This window comes from Tetrao urogallus (assembly GCF_951394365.1).
Source record: "Tetrao urogallus genome assembly, chromosome: 1".
Taxonomy (NCBI): domain Eukaryota; kingdom Metazoa; phylum Chordata; class Aves; order Galliformes; family Phasianidae; genus Tetrao; species Tetrao urogallus.
The window spans coordinates 111,593,159-111,607,505 of record NC_136813.1 but is presented as its reverse complement, the minus strand read 5'-3'; the positions used below and the strand labels follow the sequence as shown (position 1 = coordinate 111,607,505).

General features: G+C 43.5%; 1 protein-coding gene across 1 annotated transcript; it reads right to left on the bottom strand.

Annotated features, from left to right (window-relative positions):
- Positions 1-3,265: 3,265 nt before the first annotated feature.
- Positions 3,266-13,986, bottom strand: LOC306955240 (phospholipase A2-like; the record flags this gene model as incomplete). Its single annotated transcript, XM_079546488.1, has 4 exons — positions 3,266-3,429; positions 5,578-5,684; positions 9,933-10,098; positions 13,947-13,986. The coding sequence occupies 4 exons, from the start codon at positions 13,984-13,986 to the stop codon at positions 3,266-3,268; spliced, it is 477 nt and encodes a 158-aa protein (XP_079402614.1).
- Between the last annotated feature and the right edge of the window lie 361 nt (positions 13,987-14,347).

Here is a 14,347-nt window from a genome sequence, read left to right as displayed (position 1 = left end):
ACAGGGCAGTCACTTAAAATCTGATCAGATCAGTCTTTGTGCCATTGTCCAGCCAGTTCCCTCTCTCTACAAGTACACTTTTCCTCTAGCAAGCTCTGCATCACAGGGCAGGTGCTCCTCACAGTACACTCCATAATCCTTGTCAGAGACCATGCTAGTGTGCTAACCTAACCAATGACTCTTCCCAAATCATCCTTCAGTTTGAACAAAGGTAGAATATCCAGTGTGCATCTCAGAGAAAATGGGATAATTCTATCCCTACCGTGTTCCCAAAGAACAACAAATAAAAGAAAGGACTGCAGCAGAGCTCTGCACACCTTTTGAGGCTGTTTCATAACAGTACTTGACTGTTAAGGGAAACTGTCCTATCACTAATTCCCCAGAAAACGTAGCAGCTTCCTACCAAGGAATGAAAAAAATCAACTCCACTGTGCAATACGTTCTCTCCTGTGTGGAAGCCAGCAATGTCATGTCAGGCAAGACATCCGTGTAATCAATACTATAGTAGCTTACCAATACCAAGTAGCTTCCCTATTTGACACTGCAGAAATTGTGCTAGCTGCATTGCATTTGCTTGCCTGAAAGACACTTTACATTGCTCTTTGCCTTTTTTTGTCCCTCAGGCTTGTTTGGTATAGAAGAATCTATTGGAACAATCATTGGGGTTGTGGCAGCTGGTATCGGAGGCCTAGGAGTTCTGATTATCATTTTAACCCCACAGCTAAGGAGATGCGTCCTCTGCATGAAACAAGGCTCTCAACAAGGTATGGAGCACAAAACAAAATCTGGCATAACTTGCTGGGAAGTTACTTGCTTCCAAAAATGCCTTTTTAAACTTAGGTTGGAATTAGACATTTACTTACCACTAGGCAGAGGTCACCTGAGGAGAGTTTGGCGTACCCAAAAGCTTACCTATATTTTCCAGGTCAGTCATCCGGTCTAATAATAGTAAGCTGACACCAAAGGCTGGATTTCAAAACAAGTTTAGTTCCCCTTTTGTGCAACCCAAGATGCGGTCTGCATTTACGAACGAGCTCAGCTCACTGGAAACTTTGCTAAACAGGACTCTTGAAAAACCCATTTTTATTTTCTCTTCTCCCAAAGCTCAAAAATCTGATTCAACCTGCTGAAATCAAACCAAACCGAGGAACAAGAGCCACGCAGAGCTGCGCTCGCTCCTCACTGGAGCGCTGCCGCCCTCTGATGGCCATGTAGTGGAGACGGGGACATAGGAGCGGCCAGGAGCTCTGCTCCCTCTCCCCGCAGCATTACTGAGCACGGCGTAGTCCACTTCTGCCCACACAGCATCAGCCCTTTGCAAAAACACTGAGAGAGCGGAGTTCGCAACACACTGCCTTGCCAGATTGCCTTGAGGGAGTTTGTTGGGCCGCACTAACCCGGCTCTTTCTTTTTCTTCTTACTCAGCATAGCTTGATCTGCAGAGCTCCAGGAAACACCAGAAGATGCAAAGGCTAAACACAAAGTAATTTATCATGCCCTGTAAGCCAAAAAGGAGGCTCTAGATGTAATAAAAGCTTTTGCCTCAGCACATGTTGTCTTCGGCATTTGCAGTATGTTTATTTTCCCACAGCCTTGACAGCCACAGTGGCATATTCAACAGCCTCCTGCTGTGAAGAGCAAAACCACCTTTTTAAAAGGAATTTGTACTGTTGTCTACTGAGGGCCTACTCAATCTGGCCACCTATCTCTTTATCTGGACTCTGATGGGATAGTTCAGATCTTTCCCTACGATTACATATTATCTTAAAAATGCTCCAAGTTTGCCAGCACTGCTTCAAAACGAACAGAATGAAAGCTTCCACCTAACGCCTTCCACATGCTAACACCTGCCCAGGGGCATCCCTGTTTACCTGCCCAGAATGTGTGACTTCTAGGGTGTTCTCATCTCCCTAGCAACTTTTCCATCTTTGTGCAGAGTCTCTTGTCCAGTTGGCTTGCTCCAGCCTACAGTTCTGCAACAAAGAGGCAAAGGATCACTTGAATGCTACCTCATGCTGAAAAAATAGGGTTTAGTTTTACTCTTCCAGCAGGAAACACAATGTTCGTATATAAACCGTAAGGAAAAAATACTGGAGGTTTGGTTGGTGTAAATAATGTTCTCTATAGCCTGAGTCCCCTGACATGACAGCAGTTGGTCCCGAGGAGGTCAGTGGCAGGGGAATGTGCCCATAACTGTATAGCAGAGCTGCACATCAGTGAGTGAAGCACACACATACGACATGTGAGGAACATGCTCTTTTTCACAGTGTAGGTGATCTTCCTGGTAAAAGTCAGAAACGCACGCACCAGAAATATTCCAGCGTGACTTTGCTTACCTTTTCATAGAAAACCATAGAATCATAGAATCGTTTTAGTTGGATAGGACCTTTAAATATCATCTAGTCCAACTCCCCTGCAATGAACAGGGACATCCACAACTAAATCAGGTTGCTCACTGCCCTGTCTATCCTGACCTTGAAATTCTCTACGGACACAGCACCCACCATCTCTCGGGTCAGGCAGTTCCAGTGCTTCACTACTCTTACAATAAAAAACAAAACAAAACCAAAAAAACCCCATTCTTCTCATATCCAGTCTAGATCGCCCCTCTTTTAAACTCCCCTGAAGTGTCCCTAGCCTTGAGGCAAGAACATAAGGGAGAAGATGTCTGGCTATGTTAGCTCAGAAACATGTGGACTCTGTAAGAAGGGATAGAGCTGCACCCTGGGCAAGAGCTCTTCTCTTCCTTTTGGTAGGAAGCAGCTCAGCCACTTCTCTGAGTGCCCATAACAAATACTCAGGATCCCTCCCTTTCCGTTGTTTCTGCTCCTGCAGCTCCAGGAAGATAAAGTGGATCACTGTACTTCAACACTGGCATGCCCTGGGTCTTCAAAATCATCTTTTTTTACAGATATTTTTTTCTCTCTTTTTTTTTTTTTTTAACAAGTCCAGCAGAAGTCTCTACCTATTTTCTAATTGATGTACAAACGCGTGGGAGCTGAAGATCAGGTTGCTATGAAAGGACAAAACAGCCATTTAGTGACAAGCAACGTGTCCTAACATGTTTTTGGAAAAAAGATAGGAAAGTAGGGTTTTATTCTTCCCTCAGAAGTTAGAAGATGCATGTATCTTACCCTATTCTTCCTTCCCATAAATTATGGCCTAAAAGAAATTTTCTCAAGCTATCGTTAGCTCTGGTAAAAGAGGTACAATTTTATTCCAGTGTGTTCAGATTCAAAGGATTAGAAGAAAGTTCCTTTAAAAACTATTTTGATCCGTCATATTTGAAATGGCAGGTTGGATGAGTCTGCCCACATAGAAAGTCTGGCCAGAGGACGAACTGTGGGTTGTAAGGGGCTGTTCCCCAACACTGGGCTGCTTCTTGGTCACACAGGCACACCATTTTTTCACATGGGTCTGTCAGGTTATCTGCAAAAGAAAATGAACGAAAGATGAAAGATTCTATATTGGATCAAGGGGATGAGCAGTTGTAAGAGTGAGCAAAGCTCTTATCGGGAATACAGGTCATGGGAGGAGGCAGAAGAAGCAAGGAACTCGGCAGCAGGGTTAGCTATCTGATTTCTTTTGGTCAAAATCTACAGGAGCTGATCCAAATAATATACATGAAGCTATATAGAATGTAATCATACAACTGCATGACTAGGTAAGGAGCACAGTGAACATAGAAGCAATTAGCTCAGGTGGATGCACTGCAAAGGACTGATTTTCATATAACAAATTCCATCCCACCTATAGGCATCTTAAAAACATTAAGCTGATATTACCTAAAAGCACGGTGCTTTGTTTATTTGAAGCTGGTCCTATTGATTATCTAACACCCTCCAAAGCCTACAGTAGGCAAAGTTTAAAGTGTAATTTCATGCATGTGTGCCCAGGCTTTGCTCCAAAACTAACTCTAATGAGTAGAAATCTTTCCAGAGTTCACTGGACTTCACTGGATCAACACTGTGTCTAATAAATACACAGAGTCCCTACTTTCAAAGATTTTCTGAGGAGAATCGTGCCTACAGCTGAAGGGTTTCAATGGGCCCATTCACAAGGACTCAGCATTAAGTCCTTTTCTTAATTAGCTATCAACACTGCCTGGTTTTCTCCCTGCCCACTGCTTCTTGAGGTCTTCCTGTGCTATGCCAATCACTGCCAGCCTAATGTCAGAGAGAGCCTGCCTTGTAAGCCAGTTCTAAGACCACAATGTTGTTTTTATTTTTTTCTGAGCAGACCCCACAGCTCAAAGCCTTTTTTTTTTTGGATTCCAGATATTTACCATACTTATGTGTGATGGCCTAACTGAAATATATGGCTTTGCATTTATTTTTTTTTCTCCATTTCACAAGCAAAACTGCATAGCAGTAGCAAAAGATGGAGAGAAATCCCAGGTAAAATGAGCTTCTGTTCAATTTACCTGAAAATATCAGTGTTTAGGATACAGTGCCAAGCCACAGGCATTTAATTTCCTCTTTCATAGCATGTACAGTGAAAGCAATTCTGCTTGTAATTTCTCTGGATATCATTCCTCTAGATCCAGTAAATGTGCCTCAGACTACAACACTTCATTTGTTTTGTCTGAACTGAGTAAGACGTCACACCTTCACACTTCAGTGAAACCTGCTGCAGCCTGGGGTAGGAAATAACCCTTCAGAGAACATTTCCATTGCTCCTCTCCATCGTGGATGTAAGAGAAAGTGAAGTTTGTTGATTATTCAGGGAGAACAGTTACCAGTCGCTCATGGGGCCTTGCCTGGACATCAGTTAAGGAATATACGGCATTTGTTTAACTAAAGCTTATGAGGCAGACTGGAACAAGTGCAGCCCATTGTTATGGGACAGCATTGCATGTCTCACGTGTTTGATGATAAACTTTACATCTGCAGTCAGGATCATTCCCTCACATCAAAAATGATGAGTTGCATATTGAAATAGCTAGCAGAAAATATCAGTTAGCTACTAAAATACAGAATGGATAAATCAAAAGAGCAGTAATGTCCAGCAAAATATTCCTTAGCCAGTACGTAGTTTAATAGATGGTTCTTGAACTGGGAAGGGATATACAGTGAATGTGTGGTGCCACACCCTCTGTCTGCTGGCATTTTCAGCTGCTCGGGGAGGCTGGAAATTGTACTGGAAGAATATGATCTTCTAGCAAGGTAGAAATAACTCAGTTTTCAAGCAAGTAGCTCTGATGGCATGGGGACAGGTTTTACTCTCACACATTCCTTCTCAAACTTTCAAAGAGCTATACAAAAGATTTTACCATCAGGGACTTTTGGAAGACTTCAAAATAGAAGTGACAAATTCTAAGACTCAAGTCATCTGGTGCATGTCAAAACAAACTGGTGTGTACTACTGACGGGCTGCTACTGTGCAATTCAAGACCTCCTTGACTGGTACCAGCTGTAGAGCTGAGCAAGCCTACACACACTGTATGTGCCTGTGGCACTTGAAATCACTCAACTCTGAAAGCCTCAAAATCCCATCTCTGAGGCACACAAAGCTTTTGTGTTAGTCAGTGTTTCTGTGGAGGAAGGAGGGAACTAACACAGGCTACTGTGTCCTTACCACACCGCACGGCATTCTGCTCGCACACCCACTGGTAGCGCTGTGCCTTCGGACTGCAGCCCTCTCTCTCTGCCTTGTCGTAGCAGCAGTCATGCCTGTGGCAGCACCTTAGGGAGAACAAAAGGCAGAGTTTGGGATTGGGCATCCTGCATACTTTGCTCACTGGTGTTTTCAGGCACTGCAAGGTTACTCCACTCACCCACCGCTAATTACAGCTCTGTCAGTAAATCAACAAACAATGTTATGGCATTTCTATGAATGCTCTCTTGTCTTGGGAGCATATTAATGCCATATTTGTCCCTATGAATACCACACGTTTCTCCTTTCTCTATGATTTTGCCTTCAGAAAAACAGGTGTGGCCAATCCCCAGATCATGGTAATCTGCCATACTGAAAGGAGCTGAAGCATTATGATGAGGTGCGTGGCCATGGCTCACCAGCTGAGGTTCGGATCATCTCAGAATCTGGTGTCAGGATGATTTTCACTTTCCTTGGCATCAGTGTAGCAGCTGGCTACAAACTCATCATCCTCAGAAGTGGGATTCATAGCAGTTGACTTTACAACCATAAGCATAAAGGGACACAAGGGACTGATCTATGCTCCCTTCCTGCATATCAAGAGCACAGTTCACATGATCATATTGCAGGGATCTAACAGGTGAAAAACAACACATTTGAAAGTACTGATTGCTTGTCACTGACCATAGAGAGGGCTGAAGGTGGCTAGCTCAGGTGCTGTCTGTACCACAAGACTACTCAGGAAGGACATTTGCTCTGCTGAGTGCTTCAGAATACACAGGAAAACTTCATCCCACTCGAATTTTATTCCAGTAATTTAGTGAAAGATTCAGCAATTGAAGAAGTTCTATGATGAGTAACAAGGTTTGTTTCAGCAAGAGTGATACGTCAAAGGCTGGAGTCAGGGAGGAGCCATCTCCTGTTTCCAGAAGCTGTCCCATGGGCACGCTATAGAGGAACAAACATTTCCTCAAAGAGCTTCAGAATGGAAATCAGCCTTACTGGATATAAATACCTACAGGTTTTCCTGTTAAGAGTGACAACAATTTCTGTAATTCAGCAGGTGAGCTTATTCAGCCCACAGAACCAGCTCTGTTGGGCATGATGGCCATGTGGTTCAGATCTCTGTTGGTCCAGGAGCACTTCACTCCTGGGCTTGTCCTGAAGATGCTGGAAGTGAAAGGGCAAAGGAGAAAAGAATTCACTGTAGAAAGCATGAAAGTCTCAGCTTTCTTCAACCCAAAGGAATGAAACTGCCCTTCAGGGAGAGTCACAGAAGGAATAAACAGGAAAAAAAAAATAAAAAAAATACAGTGAGAGATAGATTTTTGAGACAAGATCTTGTTGGAGGTAGAAGATTGTCTATAAATCAGACAACAAAAGGAGAGCAGAAGTGGTAAGCCAGCTAGCAGTGAAAGCCAGCTGTTTTTAGCTCTTTTAGTGAAAGTTGGGGCAGTTACATGAATTCTGCAGGGCCACAGGAACTGGGGCACAGTTCTGCTTCCATTAACACCATTTCTTCCTGCAGAGAGTGATACCAACACAAAGTGAGAAGACTAACTCATATTTTAGCTGTTTTGAAAAGACTGTCAAGGTATGAAGAGTCTATCATCCTTTTGCCATCTTCAGACATCTGTTCTATCTGGAAATGCCCTTTCCTGCATCTGGGTCAGAATGTGGTGTTGAACTCTCAATAGCCTGCTAATGCTCAGTCACACTAAAGCAAACAATGCCCGCCAACAGTATGGCAGAGCACTGGTCAGTAATTATAAAAGACAAAAACAACTGGGTTCATCTAGTTAACAAACAACTGACACATCATCTGGTGGGATCAGACAGCCCTAGTGACTACAGACAACTCTACTGGCCCAATCTGACCCCTGCAGTGAGCACAGCTGCCTTCAAGGTAAGAATTTGTCACATTGTGTTTGTCATGTAAACAGCTCAGCCATCCCCATGGTGCTTTAACCCAAAAAACAGAGAGGAAATCTCTGAGTTTGCCAGGACTGAGTTTGCCCCTCATGTCACTGATGCTTTCAGGGAGATTCTGAGCACTTTTGGGTCCTGCTCGGCAAAATGGATTTTGCTTAAATACCTTTCCTCAGGGTTTCTATGGATTTGCTTTGCATAAGTGGGAATGTGGATGCTTCCTTCCAGGAAATCTCAAGCAGAAGGGTGGTGCCATGTCCAAGCTGTGCACTAAATCCTATGCACCACGTTTCTAGGAGGAAAAAAATAAGGTGACAAGCCCAGGGAAATGCAGACATTATGGCAGCAGTCCTTTCAGTTGTGGTGCAGCAATGCAAGGAACAGAACTGGGAAGGAAAAACAAAACTATCAACATTATGGAAAAGAAATGCCATCATGACTAGAAGGGAAGAGATTATGGAACAAAAGGAAAAACTGGCAACACCGCATTGAAGTCAAGAGTGTGGAATAAACCTTATAAAACCATTACCCACTCAATAGCACCTTTTCTTCCTCCATGAAAGAGGGATGCTGAAAAGCACTCTAGCCCTGTCTAGACAGACTGACTGAATTACTCACAAGCAAATCACTCCTAGGTTTATTACTGAGACTCCTAAAACAGACAAGATGAGGTGAGTCATTTTCAACTGTGTGTGTCCTTCAAGGCCTGTAGCTTTACCACTCCACATCTTTCTTCCCTAGAATTGCAAATATGGAAAATAAAGTGGTCACTGTAACCGGCATGGGATACTCAGCCACAATGATTTTTGCAGTATCAGAGGATTTCTCTGGTGAACACAGCCTGGAAACATTTCTAACTAAATGTAGTGTCATTGCTGATTCCTCCTAGCTGAGAATCAAACTAAAAAATCTTTCTGGTTTTCACCAAGCATTACTGCTATGCAACAATAATGAATGCTCTTAGAGCATCAAGCTTTCTAAACACCTAACTCTCTGGTATTTAGAGACGTTTCCATTTGCAGAGTTACCTTTTTCTGCCATTAGGATAAAATTCACATCCCATGGAAATCAAAGAGCAGCAGAAACATCCACCAATGAATACCTGATCAGATGTTGCTCTCTATTTTTCAGGAGTATTGAGCACTTGCATCACCCAGAGTCACCAAAACCTGGTATCAGTGAATATCTGTGGAAAACGGCTTCTAGGTGACTCCATCTGGGCCTTCAGCAAATGAAGTATTCAAATTAGTGAAGTCATGTTTTACTTTAAAGAGTTGACTGTAAGAGTCTTGATGATAAGAGATTATAAAGGTTAACAAAAATGATGAAAATATTTACCATCACAGCTGTAGATGGTTACAAGCATATCAAGAGGTACTATTAAACATTAGCAGTAATCTCTAGGCCTGAAACCTAGGACACATCATTGCTAGCTATTTATTTTTTTTCCCTAAGTCTTATGTTGACTGTTTCACAGACAGCACCCATAAACCAAAGATGTGAAAAAATGGCTTTGGGAGGGAAACTTTCCCCTGTGATAATTAAGAGAGATGCACTAATTTAAATGGCTACTTGCTCCTTCATGCCCACCGAGGAACCGGTCATTAGCCTAGGCATCTTGCACCCTGGAAAGCACAGTCAATTTCCTTTCCAGTGAACTATGCATTGTCTTCCCTTCTGAGAAAAGCTGCTCTAGTGTGTGGATAACACCTGACTTGCTGACTGCAGATAAAAGCAGACACAATTGCGTGCTCTGCCTTTGAGGTTTTAAATGAGACCAGATTGCACGTAAAGGGCTCAGAGCACACCAAAGTCCATCACATTAAAGATTTACATGTATGGTAACTGCAAAGTACAAGAAGCCTTTCATTGCAACATCTCATCAATTCATTTTTACTCTTGGAAATAAAAAGCACAGCAAGGAAAAGGGGAAGTACTACCATGTTCTAAACTGTTGTTTTTCTTGCTTGATTTGCTTTAAATAGACAGGTGATGAAGACAACAGGTTTGATTAACTCCTTGCAAAATTCTAGATCCCTCCAGAGGGTGACCAGCAATATTCCCATCACTGCCATTTTCAGGATGACATGAATTGATCACCCAAACCTTTTAATCACTCCTATCTCTTCATGCAGGGCTTGCCTTCTATAGGATGTACTATTTAATGAGCTCATATCCTGGTTTCTTCCTTGCCCTCCACCCACGTAGTACAAGGTCCCAGGAGCTCTGCTCTCATCCAGGAGGTGGCAAGGCCCTCATTCAAACACCAGATGGTACACGGCTCCTTGCTCATAGTTGACAAATATTACATTTCCTCAGTAGAGAGCTCTTAGAGGCACAGGAGTGCAAATAGGGAAGAATATGGAGATCTACACTGCTTTTGGACACACAGTTGAGGTTCTTCTTACCAGTCTGTTTTATCTTTAGGCCAGCCTCGTCCTCCCAGTCCACAGTAACATCCGTAGCCAATATATGCCAAGGGAGACCGTCCCGTGCCACATGATATAGCTCCTGCCAATTCAATGATTCCTCGGGTGTGTAGTGAATGGGATTTTCCCAGAGTACTTTTCCAAACTGCAAAGACAGGACATGGTTTCACACAAGGATTAAAAATACGCTGATTTTCTTAAAACCGTCACAGGGAGATTATTGGTCTTGATTAGTTATTTAGATCAAGCCTTGACAATCTAACTAGCCATTATGTTCACCCTGCAAAGGGAACTAATATGCAAACATACTCCATATAGGCAGCTCAGATAAGCCAGACTTCCTTGCTCTGGTGCACCAGTGTGTGACTGTAGCTAGATTGCATCTGAAGCTACCTTGCAATTTGAAGCTGCATGCCCAGATTTGCACATTATGGAATCTGAGAAGTTCATCCTGGCTGGGGTTATGCAAGCTCCATGCAGAGTCAAGTAGGTTCACTGCACTGTAGAGTTCCCAACCTGGCAGAGCATATTGGCTAGGCCAAGATCCTGGTGCATTGTGAAGCAGCAGTGAGCCAGCATACTGCCTGACTGCACCTTAACTCCACAAAAAAAACAAAAAAACAAAAAAAACAAAAAAAAAAAAAAAAAACCATGAGGTTTCTCTGTTGCCCAACATGCCTTGTATTATTCATGATATTTTAACTTGTTTTCCAGATCATACAGAGCTGACAGTACTACTAACTTTCATCCAGAAAGCAAGCCCTCAGGCCTGCAAGGCATACTTTGTTCAAGACAGAGGGCCTAAGTTAGCTAGGATGCATGGATAATGGCTTTCTTATGAGCATTTTGAAGCACTGGCAACACACATTTGTTTCTGTTACTACAGTCCACTTAAGTCATAATGCTAAGTTGGCTGCATAAATTTGGAGAAGAAAAAAAAAAAACAACAAAACAAAACAGGAAAAAACAAGAAGTTGTTTGTTACTTGAAGTTCAGACAGCCACCTAAGCCAGTCTGGAGTTTTTTTGAGTTACAGATCTTTCAAATAATATTGTAATTTCAAATGTTTAATTTAAAACTTTTTTTTCTTTATAGGGAGAACCACTGACTCAGTTGCAGAAACTGTTACAGAAACCAAGAGTATCTGCCCCAAACATATAAATCACTTTGAAGCTCGATAGGAGCTTTGATGCTTATCACAGTAACAATGCAACAAACAGCAGTGATTAGCGATTACTCTCCTGGGCTCACAATGAACGACCAAGTGTACTTTGGGCTCTACCAACATGCACCACAGCCCATCCCCATTAAGGCTGAGCTGCTCACTGCTGGTACCAAACCCCTTGGAGGTGCTGCCAGGCTCCCCAGCATTGGCCCCACTGCCCCCTGGCTGTTAGATGGCCTGAGCTTAGGATGGGGCTCTCAGCATTTTGGAGCCTGAAGGAGCTCACACCACAGAGCAGGGCTTTGACCCTGAGCTGGACCTCTTTATAGTACTGTGCAAACACGGGTTAATTAATCCCCTAAACCACTCGGGGACTCAATACTATTATTAAAACTGTTACTTTCCTTTTAAAACCCAGTCATCTAATCCCCTCTCTTGGGCCTCTCCCCTCTTGTACTCCAGCTCACTTTCTGGGTTTGATCCAAACCCCTCCGAAGGCAATGTGGCTCTGTCCCCATTACTGTCAATCTGTCCATTTGCTCCTCTCTGCTAATGGTGGGCTTGCAGCCCAGCCCCCAGTGCTTCTGTCATCATTTTACCCTAGCAGCTGGCTGCAGCCAGCTCAGAAGAGCGAAGCCCCTGTCTCAGGCCTTCACACAGCCTCCTTATGTTTCCAGGGCACTCCTCAGGGATTAAATGCACATTCCTGAAAAAGTAACAACTCCCCTCACCTGAACACTACTTGAGTGTTCAGTTTTTGTGCTAAAAACACATTAAACCCATGTTGTTTGAAAGTGAAGTGGTGACCTGTTTCCCTTGTCCAAACAGTGGATGCTTCACAGTCAGCAGCAAGCTGCAGGTCTGCCACAAGTAACGCCACCAAAACTGCTGAACTGCTCTGGATTTCAGGAAAAAAAATAAATAAATAAATAAAAAAATAAAAAAAAAATCACACTTCTACAACCTGCTTTAGACTGCAGACCTAAAAACATTCCAACAGAAACCTCTTTGTAGGTGTTCAACCTTCTTCCTGAGAAGGAGCCTGGTTTATTTTTCAGCCATCTTTCCTGACCTTTTAAGGTGGGACCACTGGACTCAGCCTGGAAACAGAGGCTGGTGTAAGGTAACTGCCTCACCCAGAAGAAAGACTATTCTTCTTCTGGGGATATCTCTGAGGATCAAGGAACTGTAATTACTGCACAGAGTTAGTTATGAAAGCAGAGAAAAGGACCCAGAGGGAATTGAGTCCAGAAGAAAGGCCTTAAGCTTTACTCCTTGAGAGTTTGACATAATTAAGATACTCAGGCAGCATCTGATGTTTGTCTTATCCTTTGAAATCTGGGTGGGCTTAGAGCTGGCAGCAAGGTACTGTAGCTGATGGCTGACCTTAGAAAGCAATTTCACTATCAAGCGTTCAGTTAATAACTGGAGCAGAACCAAAACTGCATTTTCTATGCTGGGCAGCTAAGCAAAACGTGTGGAATCAGTGAGAGAGACAAGTCTCCCCAGCAGCTTGAAATCAGCCACAACCCCCATTAAAGTATGGTCTATCATTAGCTATACAATGAATGGGGAGCCTCAGCAGGGAGCATACCTGCAAGGAGACCAGAGGAGGTGGGTCTGACAACTTAAACCTGCTATTTCCTTTTGAGACAAGCAGCCTTTGTTGTAGATTAAGGCAATGGGGTTTTTTTGTTTTGCTTTTTAAAAACAGTGCTACAGATACAGCCCACCAGGACAAGAAAGTAGACATAACAGTCTCAAAAGGTGGAAATTCTAGTTTGCCAAGCACAAGAAAGTATAAACAGTTGATCACAGATACGCAAAAAATGAATGAGAAAGAAACAATTTAACCACAAGTATGGCAAACATACAATGATGTGTTGATATCAAAAAGAATGGATGAGAAAGTGTCCTATAAATCACTTTCTGGTTCTTTAAGGCATAACTGCATATTTAAAAAGTACACCTATCATTAAGGAGATGAGATTAGAGTGGGACAGCAGCTATTCCTTCCCAAATCTATAGCCTTCCACTCCATGATACGCATTCCCAGTGAAGTTGAAATGCAGTAACCAATTAGATACTGTAAAGAAAAATGTTTTGTTTTTTTAACAGCTACGTGTAAATAACCTCACTTCCATTCAAGAGGTACTTGCTTTGCAAAGGATCACCAGGCACCTAATTCTGTGCAGAATTAAAATACAGGCCTTTGTGTGAATTCTGACTGTGTGTGCTTATGGGCATGAATCCCAATAGGGATAGCACAGGTAGAACCTCAGACAATTCACTGTCACAATGCTATTGCGTGCAAGGTCTTTATGTTAGCAGACATTCATTGCTTTTCTTAAAGGATTTTTTTTTTGTTTTGAATTTTGTATAAAAGGAAGGCCAGGTTGGATGAGGCCCTGGGTAGCCTGATCTGGTGGGTGGCAACCCTGCTTATAGTATGGGGTTGAAATTGGGTGGGCTTTGAAGTCCCTTCCAACCCAACCATTCTGTGATTCCATGAAGATGGCTCATTCGGCAGAAACATAGAAAGAAGGCACTTCTGCAAAGAAGCACCAACACCAGCAACCTTGTAGCAGAAAATTATCCTCAAAAGAAAGTAATCTGTGTATTCGCTACTGAAACCACCATGGAAACAAAACAGGCACACAGCTTGCTTACACAGTCCCACACTACAAAGTTGAAGAGAAAAAAAAAAGGCAGTGCAAATACTATGGGTGAAGTAGGCAAAGCTGGCAGCAAGGGGAGAAGCTGTCCAGGGTAGGAGTTATGGGGGGAGGTGGGGGAGGGAGGGAGGGAGTGTGGGATGTAGCACTCACCTGCCTGTAGCAGAAGCAGCAGCAGCAGCCGCCAACCCATGGGCAGAGCTCCTCGGTACCGGTACGATGCTGTACTGGCATTCAGCAGCCCAGTGCTGCCAAGCAAACGGAGGTGTGGGTGTGTTCAACAGCCCTCCTCTTCCAGGGTTTTTATGCATATACATCTGCCTGCGTCCGCCTGCAAGACAGAAACACTCCCTCCTGCGACTTCCCTCAGTCCCAGCCAAGTCCCAGACCTCCCCAAAGGGCTCCCTGCTGTGCTGCTGAGGGCGAGGGCTGCCCCTGTGTGCATGCCAGTGGCTCCACGAGGGGCTGGCATCCCTGAGGCAGCCCCAGCATTAAGCTGTGTTCCTTCACTAAGCTGTTTTCTTACAGACCCTGGTTAACCTCTGAGTGGCTTC